We start from the raw sequence: 22,253 nt of genomic DNA, 5'->3' as shown, positions 1-22,253 counted from the left end.
AAAAGATGATTGTGAGACAGAAGACACAACAGAAAAGCACTGTTCATGAAAATGATTCGTTGAGTGAAAAAGCAAATCATTGGGTACCATGAGATATTAAGATAACGTGAAAAAGGGGCATTCCGAGAATCGAACTCGGGACCTCTCGCACCCGAAGCGAGAATCATACCACTAGACCAAATGCCCAGTTGTTGTGTTTGGACTTTACAGACGTCTCAAGTATATGCATTATGCAGCGGCCATTCTTGTAATATTCATTTTTATACTTTTTTTTTGTCAAATAATAATTATTTAAATTTGACAAAATCACAAAAAAAGACAGTGAAATTAGAAAAATTGTAAATTAGGACCCATGACGATATTAATATGGGTTTTAAAAATAATAGTATGGATTTTAATAATAATTTTACGAACAATTCTTGTGGGCAATTTTTTTAATTTCATGGTTTTTTTTTGCTATTTTCTTTTTAAATTTTCATCCCTTGTGCTTTTGTTTTTTTTATCCTTCAATCAAAATTTTTAAAGGAGCTCACATCAGACTTGTATTCACAAGAGGTTGAACTCAACTACGTGGTTAAGAAACATATGCTCAGAATCATTAATCCCAAGGTTATGAGCGGATGATAGTACTAAAGTCATAGCTTGTATAATTTTTGAATAATGTTCTCAACTAAAAAATTGAATAATTGTTTTGACCTATATTTTTCTTTATTTGTTGTCGATGTTCACTTGTTCCTGGGACTAATTTTTGACTAAAAATTGAATAATTGTTTTTGAGCGTGACTAATTTCAAATCTTTGTTGGTTTAGAAAAGAAATATCAATAATCCGCCGGTTGAAGTTGTGCCGGCATTCCTGGGAAATCTCAGCGCGGGCACAGGAACGCTAATAAGGAAGCATGAAGCATTGAAACTATGCATCGAAGCGTTCCCTGGAAAACAATCAATTGCACTACGAATCATAGAGTTTGTCAAATTGGATTATCGCGACAAACTTTATCTTCATTTCATTTCCCTCTCCTTTACAGTTTGACACTTACCCATGAACTGTAAGCATGGCGCTTTTCTTTTGGTCGCTTCCCCATCGACTATACCTCTAAATTCTGGTCCTAAGTCCGTAACTTTCCCAAAATTTGGCCCAACCCCCTGTGCATTCCTTCAGGCGAAGACGACCCTTTGGGTGGTGAAGAAGACGGGCCTTCAAATTAGAGCTTCAGCTGGTGATAATGGTGGCACAACAAATTGGTCTAAGTGGATACCCACCAGCGCTCTCGCTGCTGATAAAGTTCTCAGATTGATTGCAGGTGCCACTGCTAGCCCAATTGGTCAGTACATAGCTTCACCCACCACGTTTCTCCATTCTATAGACCCCCGAATCAAATTGGTGAGTGAGTTCGAAATCAATTTTAAGGTTTTTATTATAGGATCCTGGATTCTCGAGTTTTGTCAATGAATTGAGATGAAATTGTTTAAGGAAGCTCTTTGATTTTGAGGTTGCAATATTTTATTGGTGAATGGATAATAGCAGGTGCAAAATAATAGTTTAATTCCCTGTCATATACCTTTATATACTTGGCAATGACAACTAAGTATATTATTCCTGAGATTGCTAACATGGGTTTTTCCTTTTATGTTTACTAAGAAAAGTATAGCTTTGGTTTGCTACTGCCCGGTGTAATTTGTGTTATCCTTAAAATGTCCTAGAAGTCGTTGATAGAGGGCAATGTAATTACCGAAATTGAAACATGAGCAAATTGATGAGCACACCAATTTCCATCCATTTCATAAAATAGGAAATGAGGATATGGTAATTATTTTTTATTAGCTGAGTTCTTGAATAAAGTTATTTGAACATGGTAATGAAGTTTTCTTTTATACAAGTTGGAGTGCTTTAGATATGGTCTATATATAAATGTTGAAGATTTCTCATTATCCATAAATCATGGTGGAATGATCAGCAATTGTTTGATATTACAGAATCTACTGTCTGGCTGTATTTTTTTGATTGTCTCCAATTTGTGCGCGCGCTTGCTTGCTTTTTTATAATTAAATCAGGCTACTTTTACAGGTATGGGTTTTGGCTTTGGTTGTTCTGCCAGCAAGATCACATATAGTCATGCGCTTTGGATTAGTTATATATTTGACTCTGCTGTCAATTTCAACTCTGCCAAAAGACGTTTGGGTGGTAAGTAATTTGAAGCTATTGACTCATCTGGCTCAGGGGGTAGAGGTATTGGTTAGTCGTTATTAAGCCTTGATGCCCCCTTAAAGTTATGCTGATGATAGAATCCTATCCAACTCAAGATTTTCACAACACATGCACAAACGTCATGGATGTGCCAAGTTCATTATGCCAGCTGAGGTGGTTGTCCTTAAGCCATGATGCCATATGCATATGTAGATGGCTTGTTTAATGCTTTATAAAATGTATATTGGTGCGTTGTTCATCAATTTGAGGTCCACGGTGTTGTCAGATGCTCTACCTGATGTCCGCTGTTTCCCCCCTTTGCCTTCACTAGTGGTATTTAGCCTGTCTTTCATATTCAACTATGCTCATAGTTGATTGCTTATTTCATGAAATAATTTAACCCATTTGAAATCTTACTTACTCTTAGTCCCTGAAGAAGGATGATCAAACTAGTATATTGTAAGTGAAGGACCTTTTGCACCAAGCACAACATTCCCCCTCCCCTCTTTTATCTCGTCACTGAGACTTGTTGACAAATTTATATTTGTTTCCATATTGGGATGATGTGCTAGTTAAAGAATTTCCTCATTCTACGATTGTGCAGGATCAATTGGCAAGAGTGTATTTACTCTCAGGATTGTTATTCATAATGTTAGGGCTTGGTTCAGATGGTGTACCCCCACTCGTCCAGTCAAGAACCCCACCTCCTGCCATGATGGGTCTTCCTAATCTTCCTGTATCTTTAAGAGGTTATTCTTATGTAATCATGAAGTTAGGTCCGCTAACCTTTACAAGGAAAGGCTTATCTGTTGCAAGCACCGCTGCATGTTTAACTTTCATTGTAAGGGACTTTCCTCACTTCTTCCTCTACTTTCTTTCACTTTTAACATCTTTGGCATTTAATTAAGGGAAAATCCCAAAAAAGTGATAGCTGAATTTCAAAATTCCAAATCAGTATTCGTTACTATACTCATAAAGAAAATAACTACATTCAAAGAGCAAATGACAACCCATTTTTATAGTAATTCCTGATTTGGCATTTTGAAATTCAGTAGTCACTTTTTTGGGGTTTTCCCTTTAATTAAAAGCTAGTACACATTTGTTTTGCACTTTATACAGAAGTCATGACTTGTGTGTATGAGAATTGGCTTTTTGTTCATTTGAAAGGTATTTCAAAGTGCGAGCCTCTGCCTTGCAACCACAACCCCAGAACAACTAGCATTTGCACTGCGATGGTTTTTGCTCCCTCTAAGACACATAGGCGTCTCTGTGTCAGAAATTGTGCTTACCCTTCTGCTCTCATTGAGATTCGTCAGTCTAGTTTTTGATGAGGTAAGAGAATAGCGAAGATTTCTGCATCAATATTATTTGATAATGTGAGGTTTAGTTTTTTAGCTTTCAATATCATGTTCCGTTCAGTTGGTGCAAAGGAACAGCATTTTTTACTTTTGATGTGGCAATTTTCTAAAGGATATATTATTAATAATCAACACTGATTTCATCGCATTGCAAGGAAAAGAGACTGAAATAATGCACAACAACAGCAGCTTCAATAGTTCTAACTTGTAACCTAATTTGGCCAAACTCATGAATCGAATTTCCCTTCTTCCCCTATTTCGTTGCAGGTTCGGAATGTTGCTTTGGGGATTATATCTCGAAGGATAAATTGGAAACAGCTAACTGTTTTGGAGACAATTGATGGTAAGTAAATATTTATTGCTCTTGCTCTTGATTCCGGGCATCAGCAGACAATGGAAGGCATAGTACAGCTTTTTGCTGTTTTATTTTTCACATTACCAATTGATGGGTATCATCTAAAATTGTCTTGTTCATTAATCTTATTTAGATTCTCTAGACTTAACATTGATTCTTATAGAATGTCTATGCATAAGCAATTGATATGTAGGTATTGGATCATGATCTGATATCCTGAACTGAATATTTGGAATAGTGTTCTATAGCATGTTACTATAATAATCTGTCAGGATTGATCCTGAATAAAATAGCTAAAACTGAAGTCCATTTGTTCCTTTCTATTCGAACAACGTAGGTTAATGTTAAATCCAGTTTCAATTCACAACCTTTAAATGAATTAGCGAAGATACTTCTTCATTTTGATGATTGTTTTCCTTTCCTTTTTCCCTTCTGGGTTCATGACTACAGTTTTTTTTAACTACTTCCGGCGCATATTCAAAAATATCTTCAGCCATGCAGAGCAAATTTCTCAGGTTTGTCAAATTTGCATGGATCTGACCTCTTTTATCTCATTGCCCTCTTTCAATCTTGTTTAAACATCTTGAGCTTATCATATTTTTTAATTCATTCACCATTAATCTGTTTCAATCATCAACATCATCATTTAACCTTTTTATCTTTTTTGTAATAGTTATTTTAACTTGTCTCTGCTTTGTACAGATCTATGTCTTAAAAACTCTGAGCTGTATTATGTTTCTTTCAGTTCTAAGCTGCAAAAACAGTTTAAACATTTGCCCTGGTTGATTTCAACTAAGTTTGTTAAGGACCATGTTAGAAAATCTCATGTGTCCCTTATGTATTCAAGAGTTGCCTTCTGATAGCTCAACAAATAAATTACTGCAGGCTATGATAGTCAGAGGTTTTAAAGGGGACAGTGGCTCTCATAAGATCTACTTCTTGTCTGAGTCATCTCTCGGCATGGCCGATTTCTTATCGCTGTTGTGTTTAACAGTTCTCATAGGAGCAGCCATCCTGTCTGAGCGCTACCTTGTCTAGTACAGGTATATACCTCTTTGGCATTTGTATAAAATGGAAATTTTATTTTTATACGCATGTGTGTGTGTGTATGCACAAGTCATTTTATTTCTCATTTTCTGGATTAGCAGGTGGAAAACGATGGGGTCTCTCTGTGTGACAGAAGACAGAGCCACCCTACTTAATTATATAGTTGCCCCGTGAGGATGTTAATTAAAGGGGCATGTTGATACAGAGGGGTAAAAAACTTTTAGACTATGAGAGAATTTGGATTAGCATTTTGGTTTCTGTTGGTTGAATTTATTCAATTATTTACTTGGTCTTTATGATAGTGTTTTTGAGCGTGTGCTTGCTCAACTTGTGTATTCAACATTTTACTCTCATGTTTAGCACAGGTGAAAGAATAAATACAAGTCAGTGCAACTTCCAGTCTTAAGTTTTAATTTACAATTTTAATGATAAATTTATTTTTATATGAAAAATGGACAGTTAAATATATCTTTATATTTTTTATTTTTTTATATATTAAAATAAAAAATTATTTAAAATAAGATTACATATATGCACTGCTCAAATTGAAATTAAATCTTTAAGAATCAACATTTAACTTATTCTAAGAATGGGAGATAGTATATCATGCTATGGATATGGAATAGAGGAACAATTCATTTGGTGGAGCCAACACGTTGTTGACATGACCAGGTTCTTTTCGGCGCCGACGTATTGACAAAGTATTTTCCGGGAAAAAGCTGCGTATAACTCATTCTATAGCCTTCCAAATGAATACACACACCCATAACCACAAGCTTGTATCTTTGGTCCAAATACAATAGCTCATACCCATAACCATGGAGAATCTTCCCGAAGAAGTTATATTGGAAATCCATCTGCGCTTGCCCATCAAATCTCTCCTGCGTTTCAGGTGTGTCTCCAAGCCCTGGCTCTCTCTCATCTCTAGTCCCCATTTCGTAGATTTGCATTTTCAACACTCTTCCCTACACACCCATCGAATCTTTTACTTTTATTCTTCAGAAACTCTCTTCCAAATTTCAATCTCTAGATCTCAATGCGCCTCTTCATGATGCTGCTTCTTTTGTAAGCCTCGGTTTTCCTTGTAGCTCACCATCCTATCAATTGCAGATTATGGGTTATTGCAGAGGGTTCTTGTTTCTAGAGCTTGATTCTGATTCTCAGCTTGTTATATGGAACCCTTCAACCCGTGTCTGCAAAAATATCCCACCAATTCCTTCTCAGCTTTCTGCATTTCTGTATGGCTTTGGTTATGATTCATTCACTGATGATTACTTAATAGTGTTAGCATTATACAACTCCAACAGTTCATCTGTTTCTGGTACAGAGATTCATATCTTCTCTGTGAGAACCAATTCATGGAAACAACTTGAGGGATGTTTCACATTTATCAGTCCAATCGATCGACCTGATCCTAGCACTGGTTCAGTGGCTGGTTCGACCTTAAACGGTGCTATTCATTGGTTGGCTTTGTGTGCTGAAGCGGGGCAAGCTTCATCACACGCAGCAATAATATCATTGGATTTAACAGAAAAGAGTTTACGTGAATTTGTGCCTTTGCCTGGTGATTTCAATTATGAAACATGTGAATTGAAAGAACTTGGAGGATGTCTTAGTCTAATTGGAACGAATAATTCAAACCAAATTGAGATTTGGATGATGAGAGAATATGGGGTGGAATCATCTTGGAGTATGCATATGTGCTTGTCTCTTGCTGATGAACTTCTGGCTTACTACATTTCACCAATATGCTTCACCAAAGATGGTCAAGTTGTTGCAGTGTGTGGTACAAGTTTGATGAAGTTGGATGAGAAAGGAGAAGTAGCAGAATGTTCTGGTCACGATTTGGATGGGTTTGATGCAGATGGAGTAGTTTATGCTGAGAGTCTTTTTTGCCTCCGCTGTGGTCAAGAGCAAAGCTTGGAACACTAGCTGTCTAGCTGTCCTCTAATCTTAATGTCGCATATAAGAAACTAAACTGGAGTTAATTAGTTCTGTTAGTTTTTCTGCGCTTCTAATTCCTTTTTATGTGTACCAGATAAACCTTGGAAGTAATCAACAAGAAGGATTGGATATATATATATATATATATATATATATATGATACTACCTCTTCTCCTTAACATAAGAATTACTTAGTCAATTTGAATAAATTAAAAAAATTAGTTAAGCTAATTATTTGTAATAAATATGAGTTGATTTTTATAAAGTATCCTTTTTAATTATGACTACTTTTGAATTTCAACTCTCTTTATATGTGTAATCATTATGGATACTTTAGAAAATAAATTACAAATTTAGGAGACAAAATAAATTGAGATCTTATATTTAAAACCAAATTTAATATTCAGATAATTTTTATATTAAGGACCAAAGGTAATAAATATGTAAGATTAAGACTCTGTTTGAATTTTATTTTGGTCCTAAATATAAGACCCCAATCCACTTTGTCTCTCATATTTATACTTTTTTTTTTTAAAGTAGCCCTTCTAACAATGATATTTCTAGTCAATACACTTAATAAGTAAGGATATTTTAGGAAAGAAAATATTTATTTAGGATAAATAACTAACTCAATTTACTTTCTTAATCTCTTCAAATTAGCCAACTGGCTCTTATAATTAGAATAGAAGGTAATAACAAATTTTACTTGAATATGTAAGATTCATTATATACTCCTCCGGTTCTTAATATAAAACCTAATTCTTGAGTTAGTTTTGATTCTAAATATAAGACCCATTTCTCATATTTATCAATTTTCTCTAAAGGGATAATTAATCCGCAAGTCCTTATAGTTTCAACGAATTTTGAATTAGGTCCTTATAGTTTTTTTTCTTTTTATCAGATCCTTATACTTTCACTTGTTTTTAATTAGGTCCTTGTATTTATTTTTCTTTTTATCAAGTCCTTATAAGTTCATTTTATTTTTAATTAAGTCCCTGAATTTTTTATTCTTTATTTTATGAATTCTAATAGTATTATTATATAAACATAAAATAGTATATATTATTTATAAACAATAATATTCTAAAGATATTGAATTATTATAATAATTTTAAATTTTTCAGAAAAAAATTAATTGTTCTAAAAAATTTTCCTGAATTAATTAATTATATTATTTTTTATTACATAATTATTAATTTAATTTACTTATTAATATTTTATATTTCATTATTAATCTATTTAATTAAGCTTATATTTAATTAATAATAAAAATTAAAACTACATGGACCTGATTAAAAATTTAATGAAATTATAAGGACTTAATTAAAAGAAAAATAAATACAAGGACCTAATTAAAAAAAGGTAAAAGTATAAGGATCTAATAAAAAGAAAAAAAACTATAAGGACCTGATTCAAAATTGGTTGAAACTATAAGGACTTACAGATTAATTAACCCTTCTCTAAATTACCCCTATGGATACCCCTCAACCATAGTCAAGTAGAAGAAGAAGAGGATATATTAAGAAAGATGATTATGGTGTTTTAGGAAAAATATGTCACTTTTCTTATAATTAACTAACTTACCTAACTTCCTTAATCTAATCAAATTAGTTAAATGGGTCTTATATTAAAGACCGGAGGAGTATGATTTATAAATTAAATAAATTATACATGCCTTCATGCTTTTCGCGCGCTCTCTCTGAAAATTTGAAACCCATTTCTAGGTTCCATTCATCTTCCCCGCAAGCAACAGAACTATTTTCCAGAGCGAGCGACACTCTCTTACCTCCGGCTTCACTCTGTTCCCGAACCTTTGAGCTAGCCCCATCATGGTTCTGTTTCCAAGCTCTAAGTCTTTTCTTTTCCAAATTTCTTTAAGGAGCCAAATTTCTTTAAGGAGGAATCGACTGAAACGATCAAGCGCTTTTTTTCGGTCAGCTTCACTCCATTGCAGAACAAGAAAAGCCGATTCCTCTCTCTCAGGTGCTGTCTCACACAAATTACGACGGGGAGAAAACAAGAAGCACCTTCCCGAAGAAGTGATAGTAGAGATTCTTCTTCGTTTGCCCCTGAAATCTCTCCTGCGTTTCAGGTGTGTTTCTAAGTCGTGGTTCCATCTCATTTCCGGTCTCCGTTTTGCGGAACTGCATTTACAACGATCTTCCCAACACTCCTGTCGTGTCCTTGTGTCTGCTGCTGGGCAATTTCAATCCATAGATTTCAACGCTTCCTTTAGGGCCTGTTTGGTTTGAGGGGAGGGAGGGGTAGGGGAGGAGAGGGGAGGTTTTATCCTCACCTTATTTGGTTTGATTAAAAAGGAAGGGAGGGGAGGGTATTTAATGATTCCTTGTTTGGTTCAAGGAAGGAAGGAGAGGAATAGTAATAATCAATTTACCATTTTACCCTTACATATTAGTTTATGTTTTTTATTGATATATTATATAAATTAATTTACATCTTAATTTAAATCATATAATTTAATAAAAATTCAGTCTTATCATGTTAATATATGTATTAAAAAATTGGTATAGTAATTTTTTATTCTAATTAATATAATAATATATTTAAAATAATCAAATTAACAAATTTTATATGCTCTGAGAAAAATGAAATTTTATTTTGGCTATTTTTTTTCCAGCTTTAAAATATATTTATAAAAAACAATTAATTTTATATATTATAATTTTTTATTTAAATAATTTTTTATTTATAAATAATTTTTATAATATATTTTTAATTATAATAATGTATATATTTTTTATTTTTTTACTTAGGATAATATATTTTTATTTGAAATAAATATTATAATAATATATTTTATAGGTAGAAGTGAAATATTAAAAAAACCATAAGGACATAATGGTCCAAAATTTTGGCTCCCTTCCAAAAACCCCCAATTTGGAGGGGAGCCAAAATGGGGGAGGGGAGGGGACATTTTAGCTCCCCTCCCCTCCAAAATTTTTAACCAAATGAGGGGAGGGGCTCATTTTCCCTCCCCTCCCCTCCCTTCCCCTCCAACCAAACACACCCTTAACGACAATTCTGCTGTTGTAAAGCTCAATTTTCCCCGTCGTAGGACACCTGCTGATCTCGAGATCATGGGTTCTTGCCGAGGGTTTCTGTTTCTAGTTGTTAATAAAACACAAAAACTTTATCTATGGAATCCGTCCAATGGTGTCTGCAGAAAGATACCAGCATTGGATCCGGATATATTTGTATATATGTATGGCTTTGCTTACGATGAGTCCACTGATGACTACTTATTGGTTCTCGTATCAGAGGTCCTTGCTTTCTTCTCTATCAAAACCAAATCATGGGAAATACTTGCTGAGGATTGCCAATATACCTCTCAATGGGATGATGAGCCAACGGCTGGCTCGATCTTAAACGGTGCTATTCATTGGTTTGCCAAGCGTATTCAACAACCGCCACCTGAGTGTTTTACAATCATTTCATTTGATATAATAACGAAGAATTTACGGGAGATACCTGCACCTGATGATTTTGAGTATGGTTTGGGTATTTTGGGAGTAGTTGAAGGATGCCTAACTCTAACTGAGAACCGTGATGTAATTAAGATGTGGGTGATGAGAGAATATGGAGTGAAGTCATTTTGGACTAAGCTGTATACAGTTTCTGCTTACGAGGCGCACATTGAAAGCATTTCACCATTATGCTCCACCAAAGATAGCCAACTTGTTGCCACAGACGGTACCTTAGGATTAGTAAAATTGAATGACAGAGGAGAACTGCTAGAACATCGGAAGTTTTATCCTTCCCCAAGTTCGCTTGCGTGTGCAAGTGTATACACTGAAACTTTGCTCTCCCTCCCGTTAGCGTAGTGTGATTATTTGGAGAAGGCTCAAAGTGATAGTTACCGGTTGGGAGGATGAGGTACTTGATCCTCTACTTGTGTTGAGATGGAGTAATATTGAAAGTTGAAACCCAAAATCATGTAGACCGGCAAACATCATGATTATGGCAGTTTTGAAAATTTACCAAATGATGGAACTTTCAAGGACTGGAGGAAGTTTAATTGCTGCTAATACTATACATGGTGATACTGTTAGAATATGGCTTGTTGGGATTACATGCATCCATCAATGCTAGTTAATGAATTATAAAAAGCACTTGATTATATGTGTGTATATATAGATGTTTTGCTATTGAAAAGCACTTTATTATGGTTTAATTATGCTTTTTGTTAATTCTTGTCGTAGGAGACAGTACAGCAAATTGGCTCATGCTCTTCTCCATGATACACCGCAGCTTATAAAGGTTTGCCAGTGATGATGTAGTAGTTCTATTCAAGGTTTTTGGATGCTTTTGGATTGCTCCTTGTAATTAATAGGCTGATGGAATATCACAGTAGTGCACTCTCTTTTTGAAGAAACAGGATTCGTAGTTTGTTATGATTCTGTTGCAGAGGAGCCGATCTGATCAATATAACGATGACATTTTCTACTGATGATTACATAAGAAAATCCATTCTAGGCCAAAGTATATCTTTCAGTGAAGATCAAATTTTAAGACTTAAAAATGATATTAATCTTTTTAAATATATTGAAAATTCGAAAAGGAAACGTCAATAAATATTTTGTTTATGGGCATGATTTTCAGTTCAAATCCTGAAAAATATTATCTTATCTCCTCCCCAAATCTGTTTAGAGGATCACCTATTATCTCAAATCACTACACATGCGCACACATATATTATGTGGTCACTTGTGCAGACAAATCACTACTGAAGCAAACCAGGGGCAAGCATGGAGAAGCTTCCTGAAGATTTGAAGATTGAAATACTTGTTCGCTTGCCTGTGAAATTCCTGACGCGTTTAAAGCGTGTCCAAGTCAGGTTCTGTTTGATATGTAGCCCTAATTTCTCCGAACTTCATTATCAGCGAACATCATCCCAACAATACAGCCATCGATTCCTTTACAAAATTGCTTCAGAAATTCGATCCATAGATATCAATTACACATCCTTTCATGATGATTCCGCTTCTGTAAAGCTCCATTTCCTCCTTCATCAACCTCATACTGATTTTCGTATTCTGGGTTCTTGTCGAGGCCTTGTGCTTCGCTTGCTCGAGACAGAACAGAAACTTTTCTCGTGGAATCCCTCCACCGGTTTCTGCAAACGCATCCCACCACATCCTCGTCTTTCGTGGAAATTTGTAGTTCCTTGTGGCTTTTGTTACGATGAATCCACTGATGATTACGTACTTCTGCTTGCCCATTATGGTTCCTTCGGTTTATTTACAAGCTTTGAGGTTCTCTCTCAGAACCAATTCATCTGCAAAACTGCCTCTCAATTACCATCCTCATCGTACTAATAATGTACCTCCTCGTCTCCCTAGATGTGCAATCTTAGACGGAGTTCTTCATTTGTTAGTTTGGAACCCACAGCGTCCACATGAAGCAAAAAATTTTGCATTCAATATGACAACAAAGAGTCTTGGAGAAGTGGCCATGCCACCTGATGATATTTACTAAAATTTTGGGATTTAGGAGTACTTGAAGGGTGCCTTACTCTAATTGATTCCCAGTCTATCATTGAAGTGAAGGTATGGGTGATGAGACAACATGGGGAGAAAATATGGTGTTGGACTAAGTTATTTTCCGTGCGACATCATCGTATAGCTATCAATTACTTTTATTCGCCATTATGCTTCAACAAAGATGGTCAACTTGTTGCGGAAGATAGTCATTTAGGATTATAAAAATGGAGTGATAAAGGAGAACTGCTTGAATATCGTAAATATTATGATCCGCTAGAATTTCACAGATCTACAATTCTATATGCTGAAACTTTACTTCCCTTTCCTTGAGACCACACTTGTGTATTTTGATCTGCAGATACTTCATGCTTCGTTAATTTTGTTCTATTTTGACTTCATTAATACAATTAATTATATATCATTCTGGTGGGATTTCAAATGCATCATTCTGCAAGAAGCTTATTTACGTATGGATAAGATCTGATAAGTCAAATGTCTGAAAAGTGATTAAGAAACGCGTGGATTAGCGATATCGGATCTGTTGTTTCGTTAAAACTTGTTGCAGATTGCTAGTTGCGACATAGCTATGGCACAAACGGCATTGACGTTTTCGTCTCATCCTTGTGCCCCACCTATGGCTGATTTTCCTTCCCCTATGGGCCACGAGTTGAATTTTCTCGCAGTTTCCGCTTTTCACTATTCAATCAAGCAAGCAAGTCTCGTTAATTGGACTTCCTATCTTCCGATCGGAGCTCGCTTGAGGTTGTGGCGATCATGGCGAGTCTCCCTGAGAAGCTGATCGTCGATATCCTCTTGAGATTGCCTGTCAAATCTCTGTTGCGTTTCAAATCTGTATGTAAGTTATGGCGTTCTCTGATTTCCGATCCTCGTTTTGCCCAATCCCATTTTGAAATTTCTTCGTCCCTTGCCGATAAAATTGTTCACTTAACTGATTCTGGAGCTCGATCCATAGATTTCCACTCGTCTTTCGATGACGATTCTGCGGTTGTAAGCCTTAATTTTCCCATGATGCCACCTCCTCTTGGTGCGAATATTAGGGGTTCTTGCAGAGGCTTCGTGCTTCTAGATCCTGATTATCACTTCTTTGTGTGGAATCCATCAACTGGTTTCCACAAGCGAGTGCCGTACTTCCCTATGTCGTCCCAATTTTTCCCTTTCATTCATGGTCTCGGCTACGACGCCTCCGATGATGATTACTTGGTAGTTCTCGGAGCTTATGATCCAAGCGATGCTGACTTCAAATCCGATTTCCAGGTTTTCTCCATGAAAGCCAATTCGTGGAAAAAAATTGGGAATGCCCACAATTTTCCATATATGAATGCCATTGATGACCCTAGAGCTGGGTTGTTTTTGAATGAAGCTATTCATTGGTTGGCCTTTCGCCACGATACCGAAGTTGAATTGATTCTTGCCTTTAATGTAACACAGAGGAAGTTCACTGATATTCCTCTGCCTGACGATTTCTTCCAAAACCTGGAATTCACTTATCTGGGGACACTCGGAGGATGTCTCAGTCTATCTGTTCTTGGGGACGACGAAGTTGAAATATGGTTGATGAAGGAATACGGAGCGAGGTCATCTTGGACAAAATCCATGGTTGTGTCAGTTGAGATTCCTGGTGACTACTTCTTCCCAATCTGCTTGACCAAAAACGGTGAAATTGTTGGATCAGATTATTCAGATGGTGGCAAAGGATTAGTAAAGTGCAACGACAAAGGAAAAGTGCTAGAATATCTTGAATACGTCTATGAAGTTCATGAGGATAACGCCATTGTTTATACAGAGAGTTTACTTTCACTCCCTTGTGACAGTGGAGAAGAAGACGAGCAACAAGAATGAGCAAGAAGGTATGGGGTATGAATGGAATGGAATGGAATGTTCTATCTTTCTTCACCAGTTATATTTTCCTTTCTTGTGTTCAATTCAGAAGGGGGAAAATAATTCTGGAGAAATCCTTCCTGTTCCCTCCCCTGCATTCTGCATGGTTATATTTGATCATCTTACAGTTATATTATTCGAGCATCTCTGGGTTATGTTTCTATGAGATAATGTTTATCGTTTGAAAAATTGTCACAACTCGATTGGTGTATTAGTGGCTGGATCAGCTTGAGCAATTATAAGTTCCATGCTAATGCTGTGCTGGAATATATTTGTGATTGGTTGATGGATAGACATTGTGTGAGGATATATAACGTCATTGTATATCATGTACAGAAGAGTTTACTTTCACTTCCTTGCAAGAGTCATATTCAAGTTTAATTTGTGTGAGAACATACGACAACTTTTATAAGTTACATTTGGCTAAAGCCTGGCCATTTTATCCGGATTAATTATTTCAGAAACCCGTGGTTTGCTAATATATAAATAAATATATATGTAGTTCATAGAAAATGTTTGTATATTTTTTTTTCCTAAAAGTGAAAGAGAAACCTAGCGGGAAAAAAAAACACAGATATTGTAACTTTAATATAAGAGCTAGTTCGAGATTTAATTTTATCATAGATATAATATTTCAATCTATTTTGTTTCTTATATTTATATATTTTTCTCAAAGTAATCTGTAAAGTGATTATATATGTTAGGGTAATTTCAGTGCACATAATTAACAAGAGTATTTTAGGTAATACAATATTAATTTATTACAAGTAATTAATTTAATTTTTTTTAATTTTTATAAATTAATTTTATTTCCTTTGAAATAACAAAACTGTTTCAAAGAAAAAGAAAAGTGGTTAAAATGACTGTTTTTGGCTTGTCTTGGAGCAAAATCTGACAACTGGGGATACAGATATGCATGAAGCTCCACTTGGAGGACAAAAGTCAACATGAATATTTAGCAGTTAGGGCTATCCAAATCTAAAGCCTTGATATTGTTCTACATGGGTACAAAATATATATACTAAACAATGATCACCAATTAAATTAATTTCTTTGTTTCAAAAATTACCCTGAGTTGTCAATAGCCTTGTGGCCTCTTAGTACAAAAACCTCTATGTAAATGAAAGGTTATAATCTTCTACTTGTAATTTCATGTTAGTGTCTGTCTATTTAATTTTTAAAAAAAAATTATTAGCCTTTTGAGATAATTTACAAAACTCACGGAACCATTTACACATATCTATCAAATATAAAACTGTACATTACATTTACATATTATATATTTCATAATGATATTTATATATGAGCAATTTCTATGCTGATAAGTATTTCTTTTAATTTGAAAATTATTTTTTTTTACTCATGTAGTATAATATTTATGAAATGTTTCTTACATTATTATGAAGCTAATTGCAGATAAGACTGTTTATTATTTATGTGCAGAAATTTGGATCGGCCAAACATGATAGGGAGAGAGAGAAAAATCCAACGCTAAACCAAACAGTCTGATCCGCCCACACACACACACAGATATAACAAATATGTCAACCCACCTTTCAGATTTTTAAACAGCGGACCATATGATTAATAATTCAATTCAAGAATTAAATTATTACAATGCACATTATTGTATTATGTAATCATATCATTTTTGAAACAATATTCACAGTGGGATATTCTGATTTTTCACTAATTAAAGGCCAAAAATCGAATGATGATTATTTAATTAGTATTATCTCATATTGCGTCAGTTTGTTTGTGCTGATCAAAGCAACAATACTTTTAAATTAAAAGATCTTTGAAGTGCTCATAATAAAAATATATATCGATGTGAATATATATATATTTCTAATTTATTTTGACATATTCTTCCCACACTTGAACATAGTTTCACATCAGTCGATAAATGCATGGCTCAAATTGACATTTGGTAGGCTCAGGCTATGCTATGTTGACATGTGGTCTTAAATTGGAACAATCGTATATGACTAAATATGGATAGGGATCTTTAATTTTTTTAATAGCAATATTAATTCATGATGTATACATGATCTTAAAGTTTTAATACTACTTCGTGATATTTTCTTATTTCTACGTCCTCTCGCAATTCAATCCATAATCAAAACGTCTCTATTTAAAATAAGTATAGTACAATAATATTATTTTTTGTCCTAATTATAAGAGCTAGTTGATCAATTTGAAGAGATTAAGGAAGTAAGTTAAGTTAATTATTTGTAATAAATAGGTATTGTCTTTTCAAAAATATCCTTGCTAATCAAGGTTGTTGGTGAGAACTATTATTATTAGAAGGACTATTTTAAAAAAATATATATAAATATTAGAAACAAATTAGATTTGGGTCTTATATTTAAGACCAGATTAAAAATCAAATAAAATCTTATATTAAGGACCGTAGTATATTTTTTACAAAAATTCTCAAAAAGTTGGATCACAAGAGTTAGAGTGATTTCCAGGTTGATTTTTTTTTGTTCCTTTGTGAAAAACATCAACAACGTTGTTTCACATCACATAATAGAATCCAAATTAAAATTGTTTAGCCGTTAAGGAAGAATTTAGAGGGGCGAAGTAGCGATAATGCTTGACTAATTAACTCAGAGAAGATGATATTTAAAAAGGAAATTAAAAAAATAAATCATGTAAAAACAAAAAGAAAGGATAATACAAATTTTGATCCCTCAAATTTATTGTCATTTTGGTGTTGGTTCTTCAAATTTCAAACAATAAATTTTAGTCTATCAAGTTCCTTTTCAGTTATAACATTGATCTTTATAATTTAAATAAAAACTCGGACCATTCTGTTTTTTCAAAGACCACAACTTATGATTTAAAATTTAAGAGACTAAAACAGGACAAATTTAAAGAATAAAAAATTATATTAACCCAAAAAACAAATTTAAGACAAAGGCACAGAGGAGTCACGGCCATGAGAACCTGCTAAGATGATAAACACCAAAACAGATCAACCAATGGCCTTGAAACAAGTTGACAAAGCTACAGAAAAAACAACTAATAAGAATCTAAGTAGACAATTATTGGCATTCAATTCCTATGTACTGCAAAAGCTTGACAATGATGTTCACAACTTGAAGGCGATAAGTCCATATCACCCCAGAATTTTTTTCAAATAAAATGGTTAAACCACACGTCACATACCACTTCATAGAAAAATTCCCAAGTCAGGATATACAAACCTCCAACACAACTACTACGTCTATTACCTCCAATCAACAATTAGATTACACGCTTGTTTATAATTACTTATCAATAACTATTTAATTATAATTTATAAAATGTAAAATACGTATATGAAAAAGATTTTATCTCAACTTATATGAACATGCTTATAAAATTTTTGGAATACAGGTCCAAATAATCTCTGAATCTCTTAACGCTGGATAAAAAGATACAACAACCAACCTCCTACAACAAAATTGAAACCATCACTATAGTCATAGTGATATGGTTAAAGAGTTATTAATTATAAGACCTTGTTATAAATTATAAATGAAATCTTATAATTATAACCAGAAATAATACTAATAGTACCGATTATTTGAATAAGGTTTTTATATTTGAGCTTAATGTTAGCATGTTTGTTAACAGTATGGTTAATTATATCAGATAATAAAATAAGGGCAATAACTGTGGTCACAGAATTCACTTAACATGGTCTCCAATATTTTTTCCATAAAAAATTTTTGCTGTCGTTTTGCAGATCAACTTTGCAGTGACTCGCACAGGGAGACTCTCAAGTTGCCGTTGTCTTATCCAGAGAGAAGGAAGAGATAGGCTAAAAGCAAATAAAAGAAAGCTGTGACCTCACGGCTGTGGGGCTAAGTCATGATAAATACAAACTCATCATTATCATCTTCTTCTTTAAAACCACGAACCTCTCAACTTCTGTGATCGCTGATCACTAGTGGTTGTGATAGAAGAAGATTAAGACGACGACCGCGAAAACTCCTTCACCGCCACCGAAAATTTTGCAGACTCAGCCTTTAGCGCAGCCGCCCGCCGCCGCTAGACGGTGATGATGACGAAGTAAGACTCAACCCCACTTGATCATCAGGTTTGCAGTAACCTCCTCAAAGTTCTTTGATATCAGCTGATTTCTTTCACTAATTTTTTTTCCAAAATAAATAATGTTTAATTTTAATTTATCTTCATTTTCCGTATACTCCTTTAAGTCTTGACATTTCTGGTAAATTGCGAAAGGTGAATAACTTTGGAGGTCCAAAAAAGTACTTGTGAGGTTGAAAAGGACGTAGGAATTTATGGATTTATTGTTGTATTTGTACTTGTACTGGCTTTGTCTTCTCTAAAGTTGCCCCATTGAATTTTCCCAGAAAAACCAGTTATTGTTAAAAGTTCCTTTCCAAAACGGAGGAAGGTTGTTAAACACGTCATATTATTATTATTATTATTCAAATTTTATGGATTTATTTTAGATTTTTTTTAAATACTGAAGGAAGCTTCTACACTTTCAGTTTCAGATCACTGCAACACTTTATAGTTGATGATTTTTAATTATACAAAATCTTTTCCTTAAACATCAGAATCTGCATATTGAAATTATCCATATTTAAAGGTAAAATAATATATTTAGTTCTTTTAACGTTATACTCCTCCTATCCTTAATATAAGACCTATTTAACTAATTTGATTATATTAAGAAAGTTAGATAAGTTAGTTAATTATAAGAAATATGACATGTTTTTCCTAAAACACCATAGTCATCTTTCTTAATATCCTCACTCTCACATGCATGAATTTGGTTAATTCTATATAACAAGTAATATCTTATATTAAACGTTTTTTAATAGATTTTTTTAATTTTAATCGTAATCTTTTAATGCTTCCTTCCGAACGGGATTTATAAGTATACTTTTTGTGTTATTAAGTTACATGGTTTTTTTTCATGAAACATTTTATGATTTTTGTGTCTTAACGCAACTGCAACTTCATGTTGTATTATTGTCCGAAGGAGGAAGGGGCAATAAAAGGAACAAGAAAAAAAAGGAAAAAGGATATTATATTATATTAAGATTATTAAATTGAAAAATAAAAAGGAGAATGCTGTCGTGGCGCGTTTGTGGCGCGCAATCATGGTAATGTGTTAATCTTCATAGGCCACAGTGAATCTGTGACAGCGAGAGGTTGAAGAAGAACCAGAAACACCATCACAGAGCAGAACAAGGGGACGAGAAATCAGAATCCCTCACTCACTAACTCACCCCTCACCACAACCCACAGACTCTCCGAAGGAAATCCTTTTTCTTTGCACAACAATCTCCACCATTACCGTTATGTCGTCGGGAGACGACGGCGATCACGACCGCCACCGCCGAGGTCCTGCTTTTCTCCGGCTGACTCCCGATTCTACTCGGAAGCGAGAGCGAATCTTTAATCACAAGACTCGAAGTTTCGAGCTGCTTCCACCTTCTTCGATCAATCATCAGGATCAATATCGAGCTCCGCCTAGAAACGACGCCGTTTCACTGGGTTTGATTCCGTTTCTGCCATTCCTTCCTGATGAACTCATTGAAGAAATTCTCTCGAGGCTTCCCGTGAAGTCGCTTCTGAGATTCAGGTGCGTTTGTAAGCGATGGAACTCGTTAATTTCAGACTCTTACTTTGTGAGGAAGCACCTTCGCTTGTCAACTCAAAGCCCCAATTTCACACACCATAGGATCATCTTAAGTTCCACAAGTGCAGAATTCAATCTCAAATCCTGCCATGTGAGTTCTTTGTTCAATAACCCATCCACCATTTCTGAGGACCTTAATTACCCGGTAAAGAACAAGTTTCGCCATGATGGTATCATAGGTTCCTGTCATGGATTACTCTGTTTCGCCATTAAAGCTGAGTCTGTGCTTCTCTGGAACCCATCAATTAGAGTATCGAAGAAATCACCGCCTCTGGGTAATAATTGGAGACCTGGATGTTACACTGCTTTTGGGCTTGGCTATGATCATGTCGCCGACGATTACAAGGTCGTCGCTGTGTTCTGTGACCCCAATGTGTACTTCAGTGAAACTAAGGTTAAAATTTTCAGTATGGCTTCTAATTCATGGAGGAGGATTCAGGATTTCCCTTTTGGTGTCACACCATACCAGAATCCTGGGAAATTCGTGAGTGGCTCTCTTAATTGGGCAGCAAATTACTCATCTGGTCCAGCTTCTTTGTGGGTTATTGTATCTTTGGATCTTCATAATGAAACTTACAGGGAAGTTCATCCTCCTGAGTATGAGAAAGAGGAATGTTCCACACCAACTTTAGGTGTTCTGAGAGGCTGCCTTTGCATGAACTATGACTACAAGAAGACCCATTTTGTTGTGTGGCTAATGAAGGACTATGGCGTTAGGGAATCCTGGGTGAAACTGGTAAGCATTCCATATCTTCCTAATCCAGAAGATTTTTCATACTCATTGCCATATTGCATCTCAAAGAATGGTCAAGTCCTGTTAATGTTTGAGTTTGACTTGGTTCTGTATGACCCAAAGGACCAGTCATTTAAGTATCCCAGGATTGAAGGTGGAAAAGGTTGGTTTGATGCAGAAGTCTATGTTGAGACCTTGGTTTCACCAGTTCAGAGCTAAAAAGGTTTAAAGTTTTATGTCAGTGTCAATGTCATGTGTATGTAAGTAAAAGTAAGAGTAAAAAGGTTGTAAACGTTTTAGTGTTTCAAAACCTTTTGGCTTACTAATCCTGCTGACACTTGAGGCTCTTTCATCATCTCGCTGTTAATATTGCACTGTATTTTGAGTTTTGACATGAAATGTGTAAATTATGTGCAGAACTGAGAAGCAAAGCTGTGTACTTATGTTGATAATATTTAATCAAGTTTCTTTCTCTCTGTAATGTGATCGTAAATGTTTGGTGAGTATTATATTATGAAACTGTGGGAAGAAAATAAGAGATCCCTCCCCCCCCCCCGGGAGAATCAGGATTGATTTTTCTCTGGTTAAAAGATAATTCATTGCCTACGAGTGAAGAAGATCACAAGTATCAGGAAAAAAAATGGAACAGAATTCACACAGCTTTTGGTAGGAGATGCAAATAAAAACTTGTTGAATTGTTCTTAAAAGGAAAGCAAAAATGCCTTGCTTTACCTTAGCTAAAAAGTTGAGAATGGTATAAAGTGAAAAAAAGCTTAGAACCTGATTCTCCAACACAGTATTGGAAGCAGAATATGCTTTGTTTTGTGTTACCCTAACTTCCATTCCAGGCCATTTACCAGGAAAAAAACATTTTCTTTTAATTAGAAAAATCACATTCGGTTTGCAAAGGTATCAATTCCCTTCTCTAATATATAATAATAATAATAATAATAATAATAATAATTTTCTCACCCAAATAATTCTTTCTATAACATATTCAGAAGAGTTATTCTTACTAGTAGCTTTGTAGATTAGTCACATAATGCTTTTCTGTAAAAGAGAAGTCATGAGTTTATCCTTTTAATATCAAATTGTTAGTGTTTATGCTTTTAATTTTTAAAAAAAAAAGAGCTACTCTTATTTATTGTACTTGAAATTAAATACTCAAAGCTGGATTGATAATATTAAATACCAAATGGTTTATATATAATATAAAAAATCTAACAAGCTATATGTAAATGAATCATGAATAATGCAATTTATTTTTAAATTTTTTGCAAACGTATACTACTTATATTTAATAAAAAGAAAAAAGAAAAAGAATCTTAGGGATTATTATTATAGTCTACATATGTAACCGTATATGAATAAGATGCATCTTATTAAGATAAAAGTCAATCACTGGTCATAAGATTCCCTTACTCTACTTGTCTCTTCCCCTAAACCATGGTCTAGTGGAAGTATATAGTTAGATGCTTCCATGGTTTTGTAGTTTGAATTTTGAAAATTTTAATTGAAACATAGGAAATGATAAAATATTATATAAATAATGCTGAGATCAA

At 34.4% G+C, this 22,253-nt stretch overlaps 6 protein-coding genes and 1 non-coding gene across 12 annotated transcripts; 6 read left to right on the top strand and 1 right to left on the bottom strand.

Moving 5' to 3' along the window:
* Positions 1 to 114: 114 nt before the first annotated feature.
* On the bottom strand, positions 115 to 186 carry TRNAP-CGG (transfer RNA proline (anticodon CGG)). The gene has a single exon. It is a non-coding gene; the product is annotated as a tRNA-Pro (tRNA).
* Positions 187 to 857: 671 nt separating this feature from the next.
* LOC114719670 (protein ABCI12, chloroplastic) lies at positions 858 to 11,234 on the top strand. 3 transcript variants are annotated; one of them, XM_028905185.1, is made up of 8 exons: positions 858 to 1,382; positions 2,067 to 2,183; positions 2,791 to 3,027; positions 3,354 to 3,518; positions 3,812 to 3,887; positions 4,350 to 4,414; positions 4,785 to 4,942; positions 11,111 to 11,234. In XM_028905185.1, the coding sequence occupies exons 1-7, from the start codon at positions 1,041 to 1,043 to the stop codon at positions 4,935 to 4,937; spliced, it is 1,155 nt and encodes a 384-aa protein (XP_028761018.1). In that variant the 5' UTR covers positions 858 to 1,040; the 3' UTR covers positions 4,938 to 4,942; positions 11,111 to 11,234. The 3 variants fall into 3 exon arrangements, with proteins under 3 accessions (XP_028761018.1, XP_028761019.1, XP_028761017.1); XM_028905186.1 differs by lacking the exon at positions 11,111 to 11,234 and adding an exon at positions 5,619 to 5,639; XM_028905184.1 differs by lacking the exon at positions 11,111 to 11,234 and adding an exon at positions 5,048 to 5,352.
* On the top strand, positions 5,636 to 6,937 carry LOC114719678 (F-box/kelch-repeat protein At3g23880-like). The gene is made up of 2 exons (XM_028905194.1): positions 5,636 to 5,986; positions 6,057 to 6,937. The coding sequence occupies exons 1-2, from the start codon at positions 5,765 to 5,767 to the stop codon at positions 6,876 to 6,878; spliced, it is 1,044 nt and encodes a 347-aa protein (XP_028761027.1). The 5' UTR covers positions 5,636 to 5,764; the 3' UTR covers positions 6,879 to 6,937.
* LOC114719669 (F-box/kelch-repeat protein At3g23880-like) lies at positions 8,427 to 21,172 on the top strand. Of its 3 annotated transcripts, none has more exons than XM_028905180.1 (2): positions 8,427 to 8,445; positions 19,045 to 21,172. In XM_028905180.1, exon 2 carries the CDS (start codon positions 19,618 to 19,620, stop codon positions 20,908 to 20,910), a length of 1,293 nt encoding a protein of 430 aa, XP_028761013.1. In that variant the 5' UTR covers positions 8,427 to 8,445; positions 19,045 to 19,617; the 3' UTR covers positions 20,911 to 21,172. The 3 variants fall into 3 exon arrangements, with proteins under 3 accessions (XP_028761013.1, XP_028761016.1, XP_028761014.1); XM_028905183.1 differs by lacking the exon at positions 8,427 to 8,445 and adding an exon at positions 18,203 to 18,380 and having other exon boundaries at positions 19,462 to 21,172; XM_028905181.1 differs by lacking the exon at positions 8,427 to 8,445 and adding an exon at positions 18,203 to 18,380 and having other exon boundaries at positions 19,441 to 21,172.
* On the top strand, positions 9,989 to 11,180 carry LOC114719677 (F-box/kelch-repeat protein At3g23880-like). The gene is made up of 2 exons (XM_028905193.1): positions 9,989 to 10,722; positions 11,111 to 11,180. Exons 1-2 carry the CDS (start codon positions 9,989 to 9,991, stop codon positions 11,178 to 11,180), a joined length of 804 nt encoding a protein of 267 aa, XP_028761026.1.
* LOC114719676 (F-box/kelch-repeat protein At3g23880-like) lies at positions 11,657 to 12,226 on the top strand. Its single transcript, XM_028905192.1, has one exon. It carries the CDS (start codon positions 11,657 to 11,659, stop codon positions 12,224 to 12,226), a length of 570 nt encoding a protein of 189 aa, XP_028761025.1.
* Positions 12,828 to 14,450, top strand: LOC114719671 (F-box/kelch-repeat protein At3g06240-like). 2 transcript variants are annotated; one of them, XM_028905187.1, is made up of 2 exons: positions 12,828 to 13,247; positions 13,365 to 14,450. In XM_028905187.1, the coding sequence occupies exons 1-2, from the start codon at positions 13,166 to 13,168 to the stop codon at positions 14,249 to 14,251; spliced, it is 969 nt and encodes a 322-aa protein (XP_028761020.1). In that variant the 5' UTR covers positions 12,828 to 13,165; the 3' UTR covers positions 14,252 to 14,450. The 2 variants fall into 2 exon arrangements, with proteins under 2 accessions (XP_028761020.1, XP_028761021.1); XM_028905188.1 differs by having other exon boundaries at positions 13,207 to 13,243.
* Positions 21,173 to 22,253: the final 1,081 nt, after the last annotated feature.

This window comes from Neltuma alba, unplaced genomic scaffold, assembly GCF_004799145.2.
Source record: "Neltuma alba isolate B1F8T4 unplaced genomic scaffold, ASM479914v2 tig00011935_pilon, whole genome shotgun sequence".
Lineage (NCBI taxonomy): Eukaryota > Viridiplantae > Streptophyta > Magnoliopsida > Fabales > Fabaceae > Neltuma > Neltuma alba.
This window is presented reverse-complemented; position numbering and strand designations above follow the sequence as displayed.